General features: G+C 38.8%; 2 protein-coding genes across 5 annotated transcripts in view; one reads left to right on the top strand and one right to left on the bottom strand.

The window, feature by feature from the left end:
• Positions 1-9,407, top strand: part of DNAH11 (dynein axonemal heavy chain 11) — a 226,382-nt gene extending 216,975 nt beyond the window's left edge. The window contains exons 74-80 of the mRNA XM_054991090.1: positions 289-408; positions 4,580-4,822; positions 5,892-6,074; positions 6,164-6,279; positions 6,866-6,978; positions 8,213-8,353; positions 9,160-9,407. Coding sequence (XP_054847065.1) covers positions 289-408; positions 4,580-4,822; positions 5,892-6,074; positions 6,164-6,279; positions 6,866-6,978; positions 8,213-8,353; positions 9,160-9,407 — 1,164 coding nt within the window. The remainder of the gene's footprint in view (positions 1-288; positions 409-4,579; positions 4,823-5,891; positions 6,075-6,163; positions 6,280-6,865; positions 6,979-8,212; positions 8,354-9,159) is intronic.
• A 23-nt stretch (positions 9,408-9,430) lies between these two features.
• The window catches only part of CDCA7L (cell division cycle associated 7 like), a 43,336-nt gene continuing 39,408 nt past the window's right edge, over positions 9,431-13,358 (bottom strand). For all 4 annotated transcript variants that reach the window (XM_054991086.1, XM_054991088.1, XM_054991089.1 and 1 more), the window contains exons 8-10: positions 12,557-12,706; positions 12,231-12,367; positions 9,431-10,802 (exon numbers count right to left, since the gene is read on the bottom strand). In XM_054991086.1, the coding sequence (XP_054847061.1) occupies positions 10,772-10,802; positions 12,231-12,367; positions 12,557-12,706 (318 nt within the window). In that variant the 3' untranslated portion in view covers positions 9,431-10,771. The remainder of the gene's footprint in view (positions 10,803-12,230; positions 12,368-12,556; positions 12,707-13,358) is intronic.

Below are 13,358 nucleotides of genomic sequence, written 5' to 3'. Positions count from 1 at the left end.
GATTATAGTTAATATTAAGTTATATTATTGTAGGTATGTATTTGGTGGGCTGGTGCACAGTTGCATACAGTAGTTATGTGTCATTTGATAATTATGCATGTGGCTGTCCACAAGCCACGAAGTGAGTATCACTGCATTAGAAGCATTGAAATTTCTGGGCAAAAGAATGATTTTTCTCTTTGTGCTAATGAAGTCGATGTTTTTTCATGCCAGTGCTATTCTGAGTGACTTTGGTTTGTCCTTTTCGAAAGTGTTCTGTTTAATTATACATTCCATTATATTCTGTAGGTTCCCTGGGAAGACTTGCGTTATCTCTTTGGTGAGATAATGTACGGTGGACACATCACTGATGACTGGGACCGCAGACTCTGTCACACATATTTAGAAGAACTCATGAGCCCTTCCTTGGTAATAATGTAGAGATGTTTTAAACAATTATATGAAAAAAATTGCTTGTTGCAGTATTGTTGCAGTCTGCAAGCCTTTTGAAACAATTTTTTAAAATAAATATAACACAAGGTGGTGGTGATGGAGAGTGCCCTTGAGTCAGAGTTGACTTATGGTGGGGTTTTCATGGCAAGAGACTAACAGATGGTTTGCCATTGCCTGTCTCTCCAACCCTGATCTTCATTGGAGATCTCCCATCCAATTACTAACCAAGGCCGACCCTGCTTTGCCTCTGAGATCTGACAAGATCAGACTCACCTGGGCTATCAAGGTCAGGGCAACACAAGAAGATATAAAAATATTTAAAGTCTCTGAAAAGTAACACAAGCCTCATTCTAATGCCAGGAAATACATTAACTGCAGTTGAACCAGTTTCCATAGAATTGGAGCCAACCAGCTTCTCCATTGCTGAAAAGGGGAGGAGATCCCCTTTGACCACAAAAAGACTATGGTAGAGATCATGAGACTTACATAGACAAAAGCCATGTGGCACAGGGCCTATGCTAAAGGAGTACTGTGCTGAGATGGAGTGAAAAAGCTGGAGGGATCCAACCCATATGCTGTTGTTCAAAAGTAGGCACCAGCATTCTGCATCCTCTTTACCTCTGAACTATCTCTTTGGAAGTTCTATTTAGACTTTGTTATAGCAATCTAGCTAGAGATTAGTGATACATAAATGATGGTCATATTCCTGAACAAAGAGCACAGCCTATAGAGCAGATTTAACGGACTGAGAATTCAGCCCCCTTTCCTCCACCTGTTAAAGAACTTTTCAGGCACTCTTCCCACAAGATGAGACGCTGATGTCTGCAAAGAAATGGTCAGTGTTCCCCCCAACCCGCCCCTGCGTTGTAATGATTTCATGCACATTTCTCGTTCTCATTCGGAAAGGGAATTACAAAGAAGTCAGCTTCACTATCAGTTGCTACGACTGCTACTTTTCTCATTGTGTCCAAAAGCTGTTGTAAGCCATCATGCTAGTAGAGAGATTTGTATGGGTTATGTTTTATTTAAAACATGGCTAGTTGCATGTCATCAGTGCAATCTTAAACTAATTTAAATTATGATTGGCATGTGCCAGTCAAACCCATGTCTGTAAGTTACATTTAAGCATTCCCTTAGAAATTACTCTTCTGCTTTCTGTGTAACCTCAACCTTAACAAATGATGCATCGTAGATTACACAGCATACCGCAATTTTGAGAACATTGTGAAGTACATTGTTTCAGGGGGAATTTATTCCCAAGTAAGTATGTTTGGGATTGTAAACCTATAGCCTAGACCAGAATCTCTTCCAGTCTAATTGACTTCAATTGAGTTCAATCATGCCAAATGGGAATACAACATTCCAACCTATATATTTTAGTTTTTGTGTTTATCTGAAAGTTGTATGGGATGGCAAGTACTGCCAAAAAAAAAAATCATTTCTGGCATGCACAATGAGTAGCCTGAAGGATATTCCATTTTCACCTATTGATGCTGTGGCTTGAAGTAAAGGGAGTTTGCTTGCATTTACTCCATCTGTAATGAGCAGGTTTTCATGTCACAAAGCCACATTCAGTTTAGCACAATTGGAAGTCAATTGGATGGCCCAGGAGTGAGTTACCATGGTGATGGGAAGGATAAACACTACTGTACTTCTGACCTCCATGGAAGCTGATTTCTCTAAATGACAGCTGAGGTCAAGGAGGCAGTGTTGGAGGCTTATTCCACTTGGCTTCTTCTACATCTCTCCCATGGATAAGAAAGCCTATTTCTAGCCTAGGCAGTCCATTAACCTTCACGGGCCTGAACTTTCACTCAAGTACATGTCAAATACAGGTATGAACTCTGAAAAAAAATAACTGGTACTAGATATCGTCAAGTAACCAAACCTGAATCAAGGTCTCCTGCTTTATTCAGAAACAAAATAATTTAATTGGACAATGGTGTATCTCATGTAAGAAATAGGAGTTCCTTAGATAACTGATAGCTAGATATAGACAAAAGTCAACAGATATATCACTATTATTTCTTTTTTTATGCCTAGCTGGGATCTCAATTGCCTTGTGTTTATTTGCATTGATTATAAGGTTAAAGTTGCTTTAGTCATTAGGGTAATCAATAACACTCACATAATGGGCAGCATGGAACAGTGAATGTTTTTAACATGGTACAGAGATGTTGTCCGTATAAATAGGTAAAGGCAAAGCCTGGGTAATGGTCATCCCTACTCCATAAGTCTCAAACAATAACATCCTTTAAAAACAAATGCAAAATCTGAAATGACAAGAACACGGGAAACACCTTTCTATAAACCTTCCTGAATCTATAGTGATTCAAAACAGAAGGATTCTTATTAAAAGTTTCTGGTAGGTAGCCATGTTGGTCTGCAGGACTTAAGTCTAGTGGCACCTTAGAGACCAACAAGATTCTCAAAAGCTTATACTCTTGGAAAATGTTGGTCACCAAGGTGCCACTGGACTCCATTCTTATGGGAAGCAAGAGAGTATTTTTTACTTTCAGTACTAACGTTGGCTGTACTTACCAAGTATTTAAGGGCACAAGTTTTCTTAAGAGGGTGGTCATGATGTTAACTAATTCCCCATTCCCACTATACTGTTCTTGATGGCCCACTGATTCCCAATGAATAAAATTTTCAGGGGGATCAATGGATAATAATAATATTTGATTTATATACCACCCTTCAGGACAACTTAATGCCCACTCAGAGCGGTTTACAAAGTATGTCATTATTATTCCCACAACAAACACCCTGTGAGGTGGGTGAGGCTGAGAGAGCTCTGAGAGAGCTGTGACTGACCCAAGGTCACACAGCTGGTTTCATAGGGAGGAGTGGGGAATTCAAACCCGGCTCTCCATATTAGAGTCTCACACTCTTAACCACTACACCAAACTGGGTAGGGGAAAGTGGCAGAAATCGCAGCATCCTCTTAAGAAAACTTCATGGCACTTACATTTTTTAACTGTATAGGATAGGATGCTGACTTGCTCCTAAACATTTTTTTTAATTGCAACTGCACTATGAATAGCAATTATTAATAGGAAAACAAGGGTTACTAGTGCACATCTAGTTGATGGGACAATAAATGCATGAGTTTCATACACATACGTGCTCATGTTTGGGAAACATAATGAATGCAGTTCTCTGATGCTGTATTTGCAAAGATAATGTTTTTCCAAAAACATGTTACAGATCCTGCAGCTTCTCTTAAGCACAGGAAGCTTACAAGCAATTATAATTTATCCAAGTTGATTATAGATGGTAACACTAAGAAATAAAAAGCAGTCCAGTCCCTTGCCCCCATCATCCTTTTATCCTCCTTTCCGCTAGGTATAGTATCAAAACTCTGCCATTCAGAGATTCTTTTACACCTCATCTGCAAGTATCCAGCAGTATGCTTCTCTCAGTTCCCTGAGACACAGGCTTCCAGAAGTGAGATCAGTACTGCAGATGGAGTCTGAAGATTCATGCATGACAAATTGTTTACTATGCATGGCTAATCACATTGCAGTGTTTGGCTCAATAGTGCCACGTCCACTACAGGAACAGCATGGCAAGATGCTTGAAATGCTGCACTTTTACACTGTGTGATAGTTTTGATTATATATTTAAATACAATGAATAATGCCAATATAATAAAGTTCAAGGTCGTTAATGTAAAATATCTTCATAAGATGTTTTCTGAGAAAATGGGCTGTGCCACAGACTTAAGAATAATAAGCTCCATCTATTATTATTGCTGCTTGCAACAATGTTGTGGATGCCACATGCATCTTTACTAGGGAAAGGAAGTGAAATGGAATGTTTTCTCCCCCACCCCCCGCCACTGCACAAATAATTATTGCAGTAGCAACAACAAAATCCCACAGGGTTGGATCCCAACTACATTTTTGTAAGCATTTTTGTAACCCCCCGCCAATGCTGCCACTGGTGTATACCCCCCCCCCAAATAGCTATGGGAAATATCCCCCTGTACCCATGGAAATCTAGGTGGGATCCAGGTCATACTATTTAAAAACCTCTTAGCCTATGGGAAGGGGGTATTTGTTATTTTTCACTTCAAATGAACTTTGCCCAACAGGTACAAAATGAATACATCAGATAGTGAACATAATTATTCTAATTACAGCTTGAAGGCGATTTTACTTTGGCACAAGGCTTCTTGGCTCCTCCCAATTTGGATTACACAGGATACCACAAGTACATAGATGAAACGCTGCCCCTTGAAAGCCCTGTACTCTATGGTCTGCACCCTAATGCCGAGATAGATTTCTTGACTGTACTAACTGATAACCTTTTTAAGGCTATCTTGGAAATACAACCCAGAAATGTGCTTGCTGGAGAGGTAGTAGGACAGTCAGCAGAAGAAAAGGTGAGATTATGCTCTTCTTCGGAATCCTTGTACCTTGTCTCCACTAATACAGAACTTGCCATAAATAGGAAATTTCAGTCAGCCTTGATGAATGACTTTATCTCATAAAGAATATAAAAAGATTGCTCTATATACCATTTTCTCCCATGGATGTCTGTCCACAGGAAGAAATTGTTGGCTATTCACTTTACCTTGACCATTATTTTGTTAGCCTTTTTCATGAAATTGCCTCTCCTCCCAGGTTTGGTGGCATCTAGTTCTCTTCCCAGAAAGGTATGAACTATTAGGTGACCACCCTCAGGAGGAAAGTGCCATGGGCTTCATCCATTGTTGCATTCACCAGGGCTGGTAGTATTCCCCCCACCACGGCAGATTAGAGTCACCATCTTCCCCTTTTTCTACCGAAACTCTCTTGTGCAAGATGGAAAAGTACACAAATCATGAGGTGAAAACAGGGCTGATGGTATTTGTGCCCTAATAGAATCCTGAGCAAGAGGCAGCGGCTCTGCTTTCTACAGAAGAATATGCTCATTTAAATGCTTAAAGCAAACAGATGTGAAGTAATGGAGGTCACATCTTGATAGACTCAATTTTGCCACTAGGTAGCCACCTGTGCTTTGACACAGAGGACAGCATAGTATGCATTATTGAGTAGTAAATATTAAGATAAATTGTTGCATAAACAGATTAAAGGCCAACCTATTAAGGATTCTACCAACATTGTAACTTGCTCACTCTTCCAAATTTACCCTACTTTCTACTCCCTCCCCCAAACCAGCACTCAATGCCTGCTCTTTAATGCTGCTGCATGCTGTATTTCTGAGAAACAGGGTCCTGTTGTGCCTCGACTCCCAAGCACAGAACACTAATCTTATCTAAAACAAAATATTACAGTGGCTGTTGCTGAGGCCTGCACACAAGGCTCTGCAAATGAAAAAGGCCCTGCCTCTACTACAAGAAGCAAACATGTCTTCCAACCAGAAGCTAGTTTTAGATAATGTAAATTAATTGCATTGTAGAGAATAAATGTTTGGCTCAGGAAGTGCTCATGATTTTCCTTTGTATGTAGGTGAAGAATGTCTTGGATGAGATTTTGGAGAAGTTGCCAGAGGAGTTTAACATGGTTGACATAATACAGAAGTCTGCTGTTCGAAGTCCCTATGTACTCGTTTGTTTCCAAGAATGTGAGAGGATGAACATCCTAATTCGAGAGATATGGAGGTCACTTAAGCAACTGGACCTTGGTCTGAAAGTAAGAGGAATTACATTATGGTAGAGTTAATTAGTTATGAGAGAAATCAATTGGTTGTTAACTTAATTTGTTTTTCTGCAAACATCTAGGGGGAACTTACATTTTCTCCTGCCATGGAAGCTCTGCAATCAGCCTTGTTTTTTGATCTGGTGCCAGATACATGGACCAGACTGGCTTACCCATCCACATACAGCCTTCCACAATGGTAAATTTCTGTCCTTATCAAATTTAAACAGTCATTCTAAAACTATACAAATAGTGCATGTTTTAAAAATAGAGCCGTTGAAATTACGTTTTGATTATCACATCCAATATAAAAATGCAGTACCTTCACTTGCCAACTACTGCAGAGTAGCTTCTGCTAAAACATACTGGAAAAGTTAACAAAAGATCAGCACTAGGCTTTTTCCAATTTCATAGGATTTTTCTCTGTGCTGCTTAGCTAATAGCTCCATTTCTGGTGCTCTTCCTAGTCTACATTGTTTCCAAAACAGTACAAAACTTAGTAACACTCAGAAGCAGCTTAAGATATTTTTAATTAAGAAGTAGCTGTCATTAAAGAGAAGGTAGGTGACCTCTGTGCCATACATTCTTCAAGACAACGTTTAAAGTCATGTACAACAGCTGAAGAACTAGCAATGTAACTATTCACTTCTTCACTGGGTGGTCCAACTGAGGCTCTGTAATCATTGTATCCTTATTCACCTTATACACATAGATGATAAAGAACTATTTTTTAAAATATCACTTACTGGATGTCAGTTTTGTTGCACCTGCTGTTTCTTCTTCAGGTTTAATGATCTTCTCATGCGATGCAGAGAACTTGATACTTGGACACAAGATCTTGTGCTTCCTGCTGTAGTGTGGCTTTCTGGTTTCTTCAACCCTCAATCCTTTTTGACTGGTATGTTGTATTGGCTCTAATAGGTGAAACAGGGCTACATTTTTTTGCAATTTGTATTCATGTTTTGAAGTTGTAGGATGTTACAGGGGGCACTAAAGAGTCCATAATAAAATCTTTTTGTCTTAAAATGCTGAAAATGTAAGTGCATATGTTGCACTTTATTTGGGTAAATTAGCAAGAACCAGAAGCTATAGCCTTGAGCTTATGGATGGGCACTGCTTGGTTCAGTTTGGAGGTGTTTCCCCACTGGCTGAACCCAGTGCACCTGGCTGCTGTGAATGACACTGGTTCTGTTGGGCTAAGTTACAAATGTGTCCCTTGCTTCAGTGGTTTGAGTGGAATGGGTGTGATTCTCTGATATGATGTCGGTCCCCTTGCTTCACTTTGGGTTGGGGGAGGGGGGGTTACATTCCTGTGCTTCAGTTTGTTTCTATTGGGCTTTCTCTGGGATGAGTTCAGCTTGCATCTGGGAGTGTGCCTTGGCCACAGCAGCCTTGCTGCAGTATGTTTCTGCAGTGTGAGTCAGCTTTGGCTTTTTTCTCACAGGAATCAATGGAGTGGCTAGAGATACCTTGTTCAAAGGCCCACAGAATTGGACATTGTGGTCCAATCTTCCTGAAGCTTTGGGGGGGGGGTTTAGAGGACAGTCAGGAGTAGGTCCTCTAAATTTGGTGAAGTTTGGTTTAAAAAATGAAACCTCCAGCCTGCCAGATAGCTCCCAGAGTGATTTTCTCACAGAAAACAATGGCCAATTTTTCAGAAACAGTCCAACTGAATCAGAGAATCAATTTGGAAATTAGGGAATTCCAAATTTTTTCTCAGATTCAGTAAAAAAATTCAGATTTACTTTTTTTTTCTTTTTGGTGCACACCCCTCCAGTGAACCACTACTGAGAGCCAACAGAAGTATAAAGAAAATTTGGGGGTTTTTATCACATAAAATCTCAGTTGATTTCAGTACACTACATGAATGCCTGTGTTATAACAGTCCACATGGAACATGTTATTAATCCTCATTTGGGTTGGAGGCATTACTTCTGTTGCATTTTGTGTACGAACAAACCTGTGACTTGGGAAACAATAGGCCACCATTTTTGAGAAAGTGTGGATTTATTGTTCTAGTAGGTTTAGAAAAGTAAGAAAATGTTTTATTATTTTACAATTAATTATCTGTTCTTAGGTCATATGGTTACATACACAATTTATTCACATACTAACTCTTTCTTCTTGAAAAGCTGTTATGCAAAGCATGGCACGAAAGAACAACTGGTCTCTGGATAAGATGTGTCTAACAACAGATGTTACCAAGAAAAGTAGAGATGATTATGGTCACCCACCAAGGGAAGGAGCATATATTTTTGGGCTTTTTATGGAAGGTAAATATATTCAAGTTACTTGGCATCATTGACCTGATACTGAAACTCAGATTTAGTCACCCACTCAGAGATCAGTATTTTATGAGAGACCAAGCAGATCAAAAAATATTTTTTCTGTTGGGCCGAATAATGATAAAAGAACAACACATATCAGAACTTAACAACATCTGCTTGCTTACCTTATCTCTTCTCAACCTTACTAGGGTTACTGTTCAGCCCCAAGTAGAACTGGGTAAGGAGAACAAGATTGTATTCCACTGTTTTATTATTATTACAGTCACGAATATTACATGGGGATGGATCCAGACTAACAGTGAAATCCTAAACAGAGTTATTCCCGTCTAAGCCCATTGAAATCAATGGGCCTAGACTGGAGTAACTCTGCTTAGGATTTCACTGTAAGTCTGCCATTTCTACCGATTCCCCCTTCCCACTGCAGACACCCCACTCCCCAGTGTCCCTTATCCCCCTAGGAGGAACATTTAGGAAGATGAGTGAGCCGCAGTGGGAGGGATGAGGCAAGAAGTTTCTAGCCTACTGACAGAAAATGTAGTCTGGATTCGACCATAACAATACACTGGTCGCAAAGGATCTCCCCTGACAATCCATGCAATTCCTCTGCTCCCAGGATAAACAGCAGCTAAATCTGAATTCTGTGAGTTTAGCTCTTCTAGAGTTATGCTGGCTCTTATTTACTGCAGACTTGGAAAACACTTGACAGGTGAATTTCACTAAATGTATTCTCTCGAGCTATCCATGAATATTTTTATGCAAATAACCATAACTGCATGTTTCTTTGGTTACAGGAGCTAGATGGGATATCCAAACAGGAGCCATCACTGAAGCTCGTCTGAAGGAGCTGACTCCCATCATGCCAGTTATCTTTGTAAGAGCAATTCCAGTGGATAAGCAAGAAACCAAGCACATTTATAAATGCCCAGTATATAAAACTAAAATTAGAGGGCCCACTTATGTCTGGACTTTTAACCTCAAAAGCAAAGAAAAGCCAGCCAAGTGGGTGCTTGCAGGAGTAGCCTTGCTCCTAGCCGTTTAGCACATCTCTATCCATGTATCCCAGCCTTTGCTATACAAGCCATCTGTTCCCATCTAATCATAACGCAGAAATTATGTCTATGTCTAAATGTTACTTCTCAGTATCACCAAAAGGCCTCAGGATCAGTGTCATACTGGGGGGAGGGGAGCTAAGCTGTGCATCGCATCTTAAATACAAAATGTAACAATACATAAGCACCTGCCTTTAATCCAAACTAGATAAGTATTTATGATATTCAATTCTATCTCAAAAATAGTCGAAGCAACATTTCCTCCTCTTCTTTCCAAAGTAGGCACCTTGAAAAATGTGTTTCTCTTGCTAATTATAGCATCACTATAAAATATCAAAATAAAGTTTAATTTAAAAACTCCAGTGTATAAGATAATCTTATTGCCCCTGCTAATTAGCTGCAACAGCTTGTATATTGCATATGGAAACAGATTCAAAACAGCATGATAACGTGCTCGTCCTCTGCTCTCTTGGTCATAGTGGTTTTGTTTCAGATTCTGGGTCGCTTCAAACAGTGAAGCTCCCAGCTTATGTAACATCTGAATACTTGGACACATTTCAGTTTTGCCTCTGAGGCACACGATGTTTAAAATCAACTAACTATTCAAAAAATTCTGCAGTGGTCAAACTGCATGTAAGGATTTCTCCACACTCTGGAAGAGATTGTTTGTACTGTGCAGAAGACAGAATGAGTTTGGAAGGCAGGGAAAACAAACACAAAAAATACCAACAAAATTCACATTACAATTTCTTAATTTAAATGTACTTTTTGATGGAGGTTTGTTTGTTTTAACTCATGCCAAAAGAAAAATTTGTTGGTGTTAAGAAAAAATGCCAACTCTAGAAAGCTAGTGTAATGAAATTCTCTTAGTAGCATTAAAATTAGTGCTCCAATGTTAAATTAGTAAAATCTAAGAGATTGATTTAAAACATTTCTAAAGCAATTAAGAGTAGCCCTTTAATAGGCCCTGCAGCTCCACTGAAAATCAGCTATTCACAGATGCAGTCTCCTCCTAAACAGCACAATCCAGAGGTACTTCTCCTGTACAGGCCCTGCTGAAATGAATGGAAGCTGTTTTAACCTCCGTTCTTTTTTGTAAGAGTTTCACAAAAATATAGTATATAATGGCAAAATGAATGTATAACGTGGATTCCTTTTAACTGATATTTTCCTGAGAAATCCTTGTAGTACATTCAGCATCAGTTTTAAAAAAGCAACCAAACGGCTTCTATCTATACTTCTATATTTTAAAAACATCATTGCAATAAAATTTTAAATTCTCCAACTCTGATTTAAAACAGTAAAAAAATAAAGTCATCAAGTTGTGAGTGTTGCGCATCTACTTCCAGTATCTTCAGTCATCCTCAGCAAGCTGCTTTTGCAAGCTGGAAAAAGAAATTAAAGAGGTACTAATAGCAAGAAAGGGGATGACGGATTATTTCACACTGCCCCAAACCGATTAAACAACTTGGCACAACCCATGCTGGTCACGACTCATCATAATGAAACTGCCAAACATAAACCAGATTATTTTTTTTTAAAATGAGACAACTTTTTTTTAAATACAGCAGAATCCAACACACACAATTTGTCGCCAGCAGTCTAGATAAAACAGGCAACCCTGAATGTAAGAAAGTAAAAAAAACATTATACACCATTTTTTTTTACTGAGCATAAGTGTAATTTGTATGCAAATGTAAGACAACCCCCTCTTTTTGATGGCATACCTAGAAAAAATGTAGTCTTACACTGGAGTAAATATTGTATTTACATATAGGAGGATTTCAGACACTATGGAATAGCTAGGGGAGCACAAGTAATTAATGTTCATCTTCCCTATAGTTCTGTGCTGTAACTTCCAAAGCAGACATTATGCTTTCAGTTGAGATGTCTCCACAGGGGCAAGTCAATGGGAGAGGAAAGCAGAAGAAATACAAAAGATGTACTTCAATTAAAAATTCTGAAGAGGAACTGCTTGCCAATTCACACTTCCTCTTCCTACCACATTTTGTAACGTTCAGAAGTTGCTCCCAATTCCAGATATACAGAAATATTAAAAAAGTGGTAACCCTGTTCCCAAGTTACAGCGAGCATACAAGCATATAGTTTACACTTGATCTTTAAAAAATACATGCAGTGAGTAATTCTCGTATCACATTCAACACACATACAATTGAATGTGAGATACAAACCTAACATTTATCTAGGCATCAGTCCCTGGTTTCAATTGCAAAATGAATGCACAATTACCAACAGATGTACATGGGGGATGTGTGTGTGTTCACTGCCAAATATGAATAGGGCTTATATGACTATACCACCTGAATGATTTAGGTAATACAAATGGCATACTACTACGATACTACTAATACTAACAATAATAATAATATTTGATTTATATACCGCCCTTCAGGACAACTTAATGCCCACTCAGAGTGGTTTACAAAGTATGTCATTATTATCCCCACAACAACAAACACCCTGTGAGGTGGGTGGAGCTGAGAGAGCTCCTAGAAGCTGTGACTGACCCAAGGTCACCCAGTTGGCTTCAAGTGGAGGAGTGGGGAATCAAACCTGGTTCTCTAGATTAGAGTCCCACGCTCTTAACCACTACAGCAAACTGGCTCTCTATCATAAATATCAAAATCAAGCATAGAGGTCTTCAGTCCTAGTTCAATGGGCACTTATGGAAGAAGGTTCTTATACATTCTTCATGTAAATGTGTTTGGTTACAGTTTTTATATACACCCTTGTAGATACAGACAAAATCTAAAAGCAGCCAATAGCTATGAAAATTCTAAGAATCCTCCTACCTTTCAAGATATTCTTTCACATTGTCATAACCATAGAACTTTGCCAAGTGGATAAGCATCCCTGTAGCACAACGACCATCCCGTTTGCGACAGTAGCTACAGTTACATATGCCTCGGCAAGGAGGACAGACCCAATCCTTTTTTAAAAAAAAAGATGAGAAAGTCATTTGACAGTGTTCCCTTGCTTGGTAAAAAACAAAAATTAGCTTCATTAACACAGTGTGTTTTGTTTTTCAAGAAATGTATGGTAGCATACAATATACAGACATCTCAGCATTTTACTAGGCCAAGGATCTATTCCACGGTCTAAAGAACAAGGTACCTACTGGGTCTAGAAGTGCTGATTTCACATCTTCTCCATAGCGATTACGGAGGCATGGTCCACAGAACTGTCCCCTCACACCTCCACAGCCTTCATTACGACAAACTGTCTTTGTATCAATTGTCTTCTGTCGACACTGATGGCATGTACTTCCCTAATGTGGGAGTCAAAGAGGAAGACAGAATTATACAAAGGATTAAACAACTTCAATAACATTTTAAATATCTTTCCCCAATGTATATTCCATGAGTAGGAACCATGTATGTTGAACAAAGCAAGTGTACAGTGCTTAATATAGAATGTCACATGCAAGTTTCCATCCTCACCATTTTTGCTGATATTTTTTCAGTTTGATGAAAAATCTCTTTCCATAACAATCAGTAAGTAACAGAAGTTTCCAAAAACATTTTAGCTTGGTAATGTGAATACCATACATAAAAACAGCACTTCTGAGCTTTGTTGGACAAATGGTTTATATAGTAAATGCATAGTAGCAGAATTTTATCTTATGTCTATAGTGCAAAGGCATTGCTTTTGTGCTGTATAAAATATATACATGTCACTTTAAAGGTAACCCAGTTTATCAGTCCCATAATATATTCTGGTATACAGTTTTAGAAAAGACTCTGTCAGTGCTTAATGCTGTCTTATCTCAGAATACTAACTGGCAAGTTAGTAGTGCATCAATTAGCATGTAACTTACTGTAAAAGAATTTGCAATTCAGAAAAAAGATAGCCTTGAGAAAGTTACTTTTCACACCCTCTCACCTCTAAGTCTTGTGGTTGCTTTGATCTCGAATACATCT

Source organism: Eublepharis macularius, chromosome 11 (assembly GCF_028583425.1).
Source record: "Eublepharis macularius isolate TG4126 chromosome 11, MPM_Emac_v1.0, whole genome shotgun sequence".
Taxonomy (NCBI): Eukaryota; Metazoa; Chordata; class Lepidosauria; order Squamata; family Eublepharidae; genus Eublepharis; species Eublepharis macularius.
The sequence above is the reverse complement of the archived record's forward strand: the minus strand, read 5'-3'. Positions and strand labels throughout refer to the sequence as shown.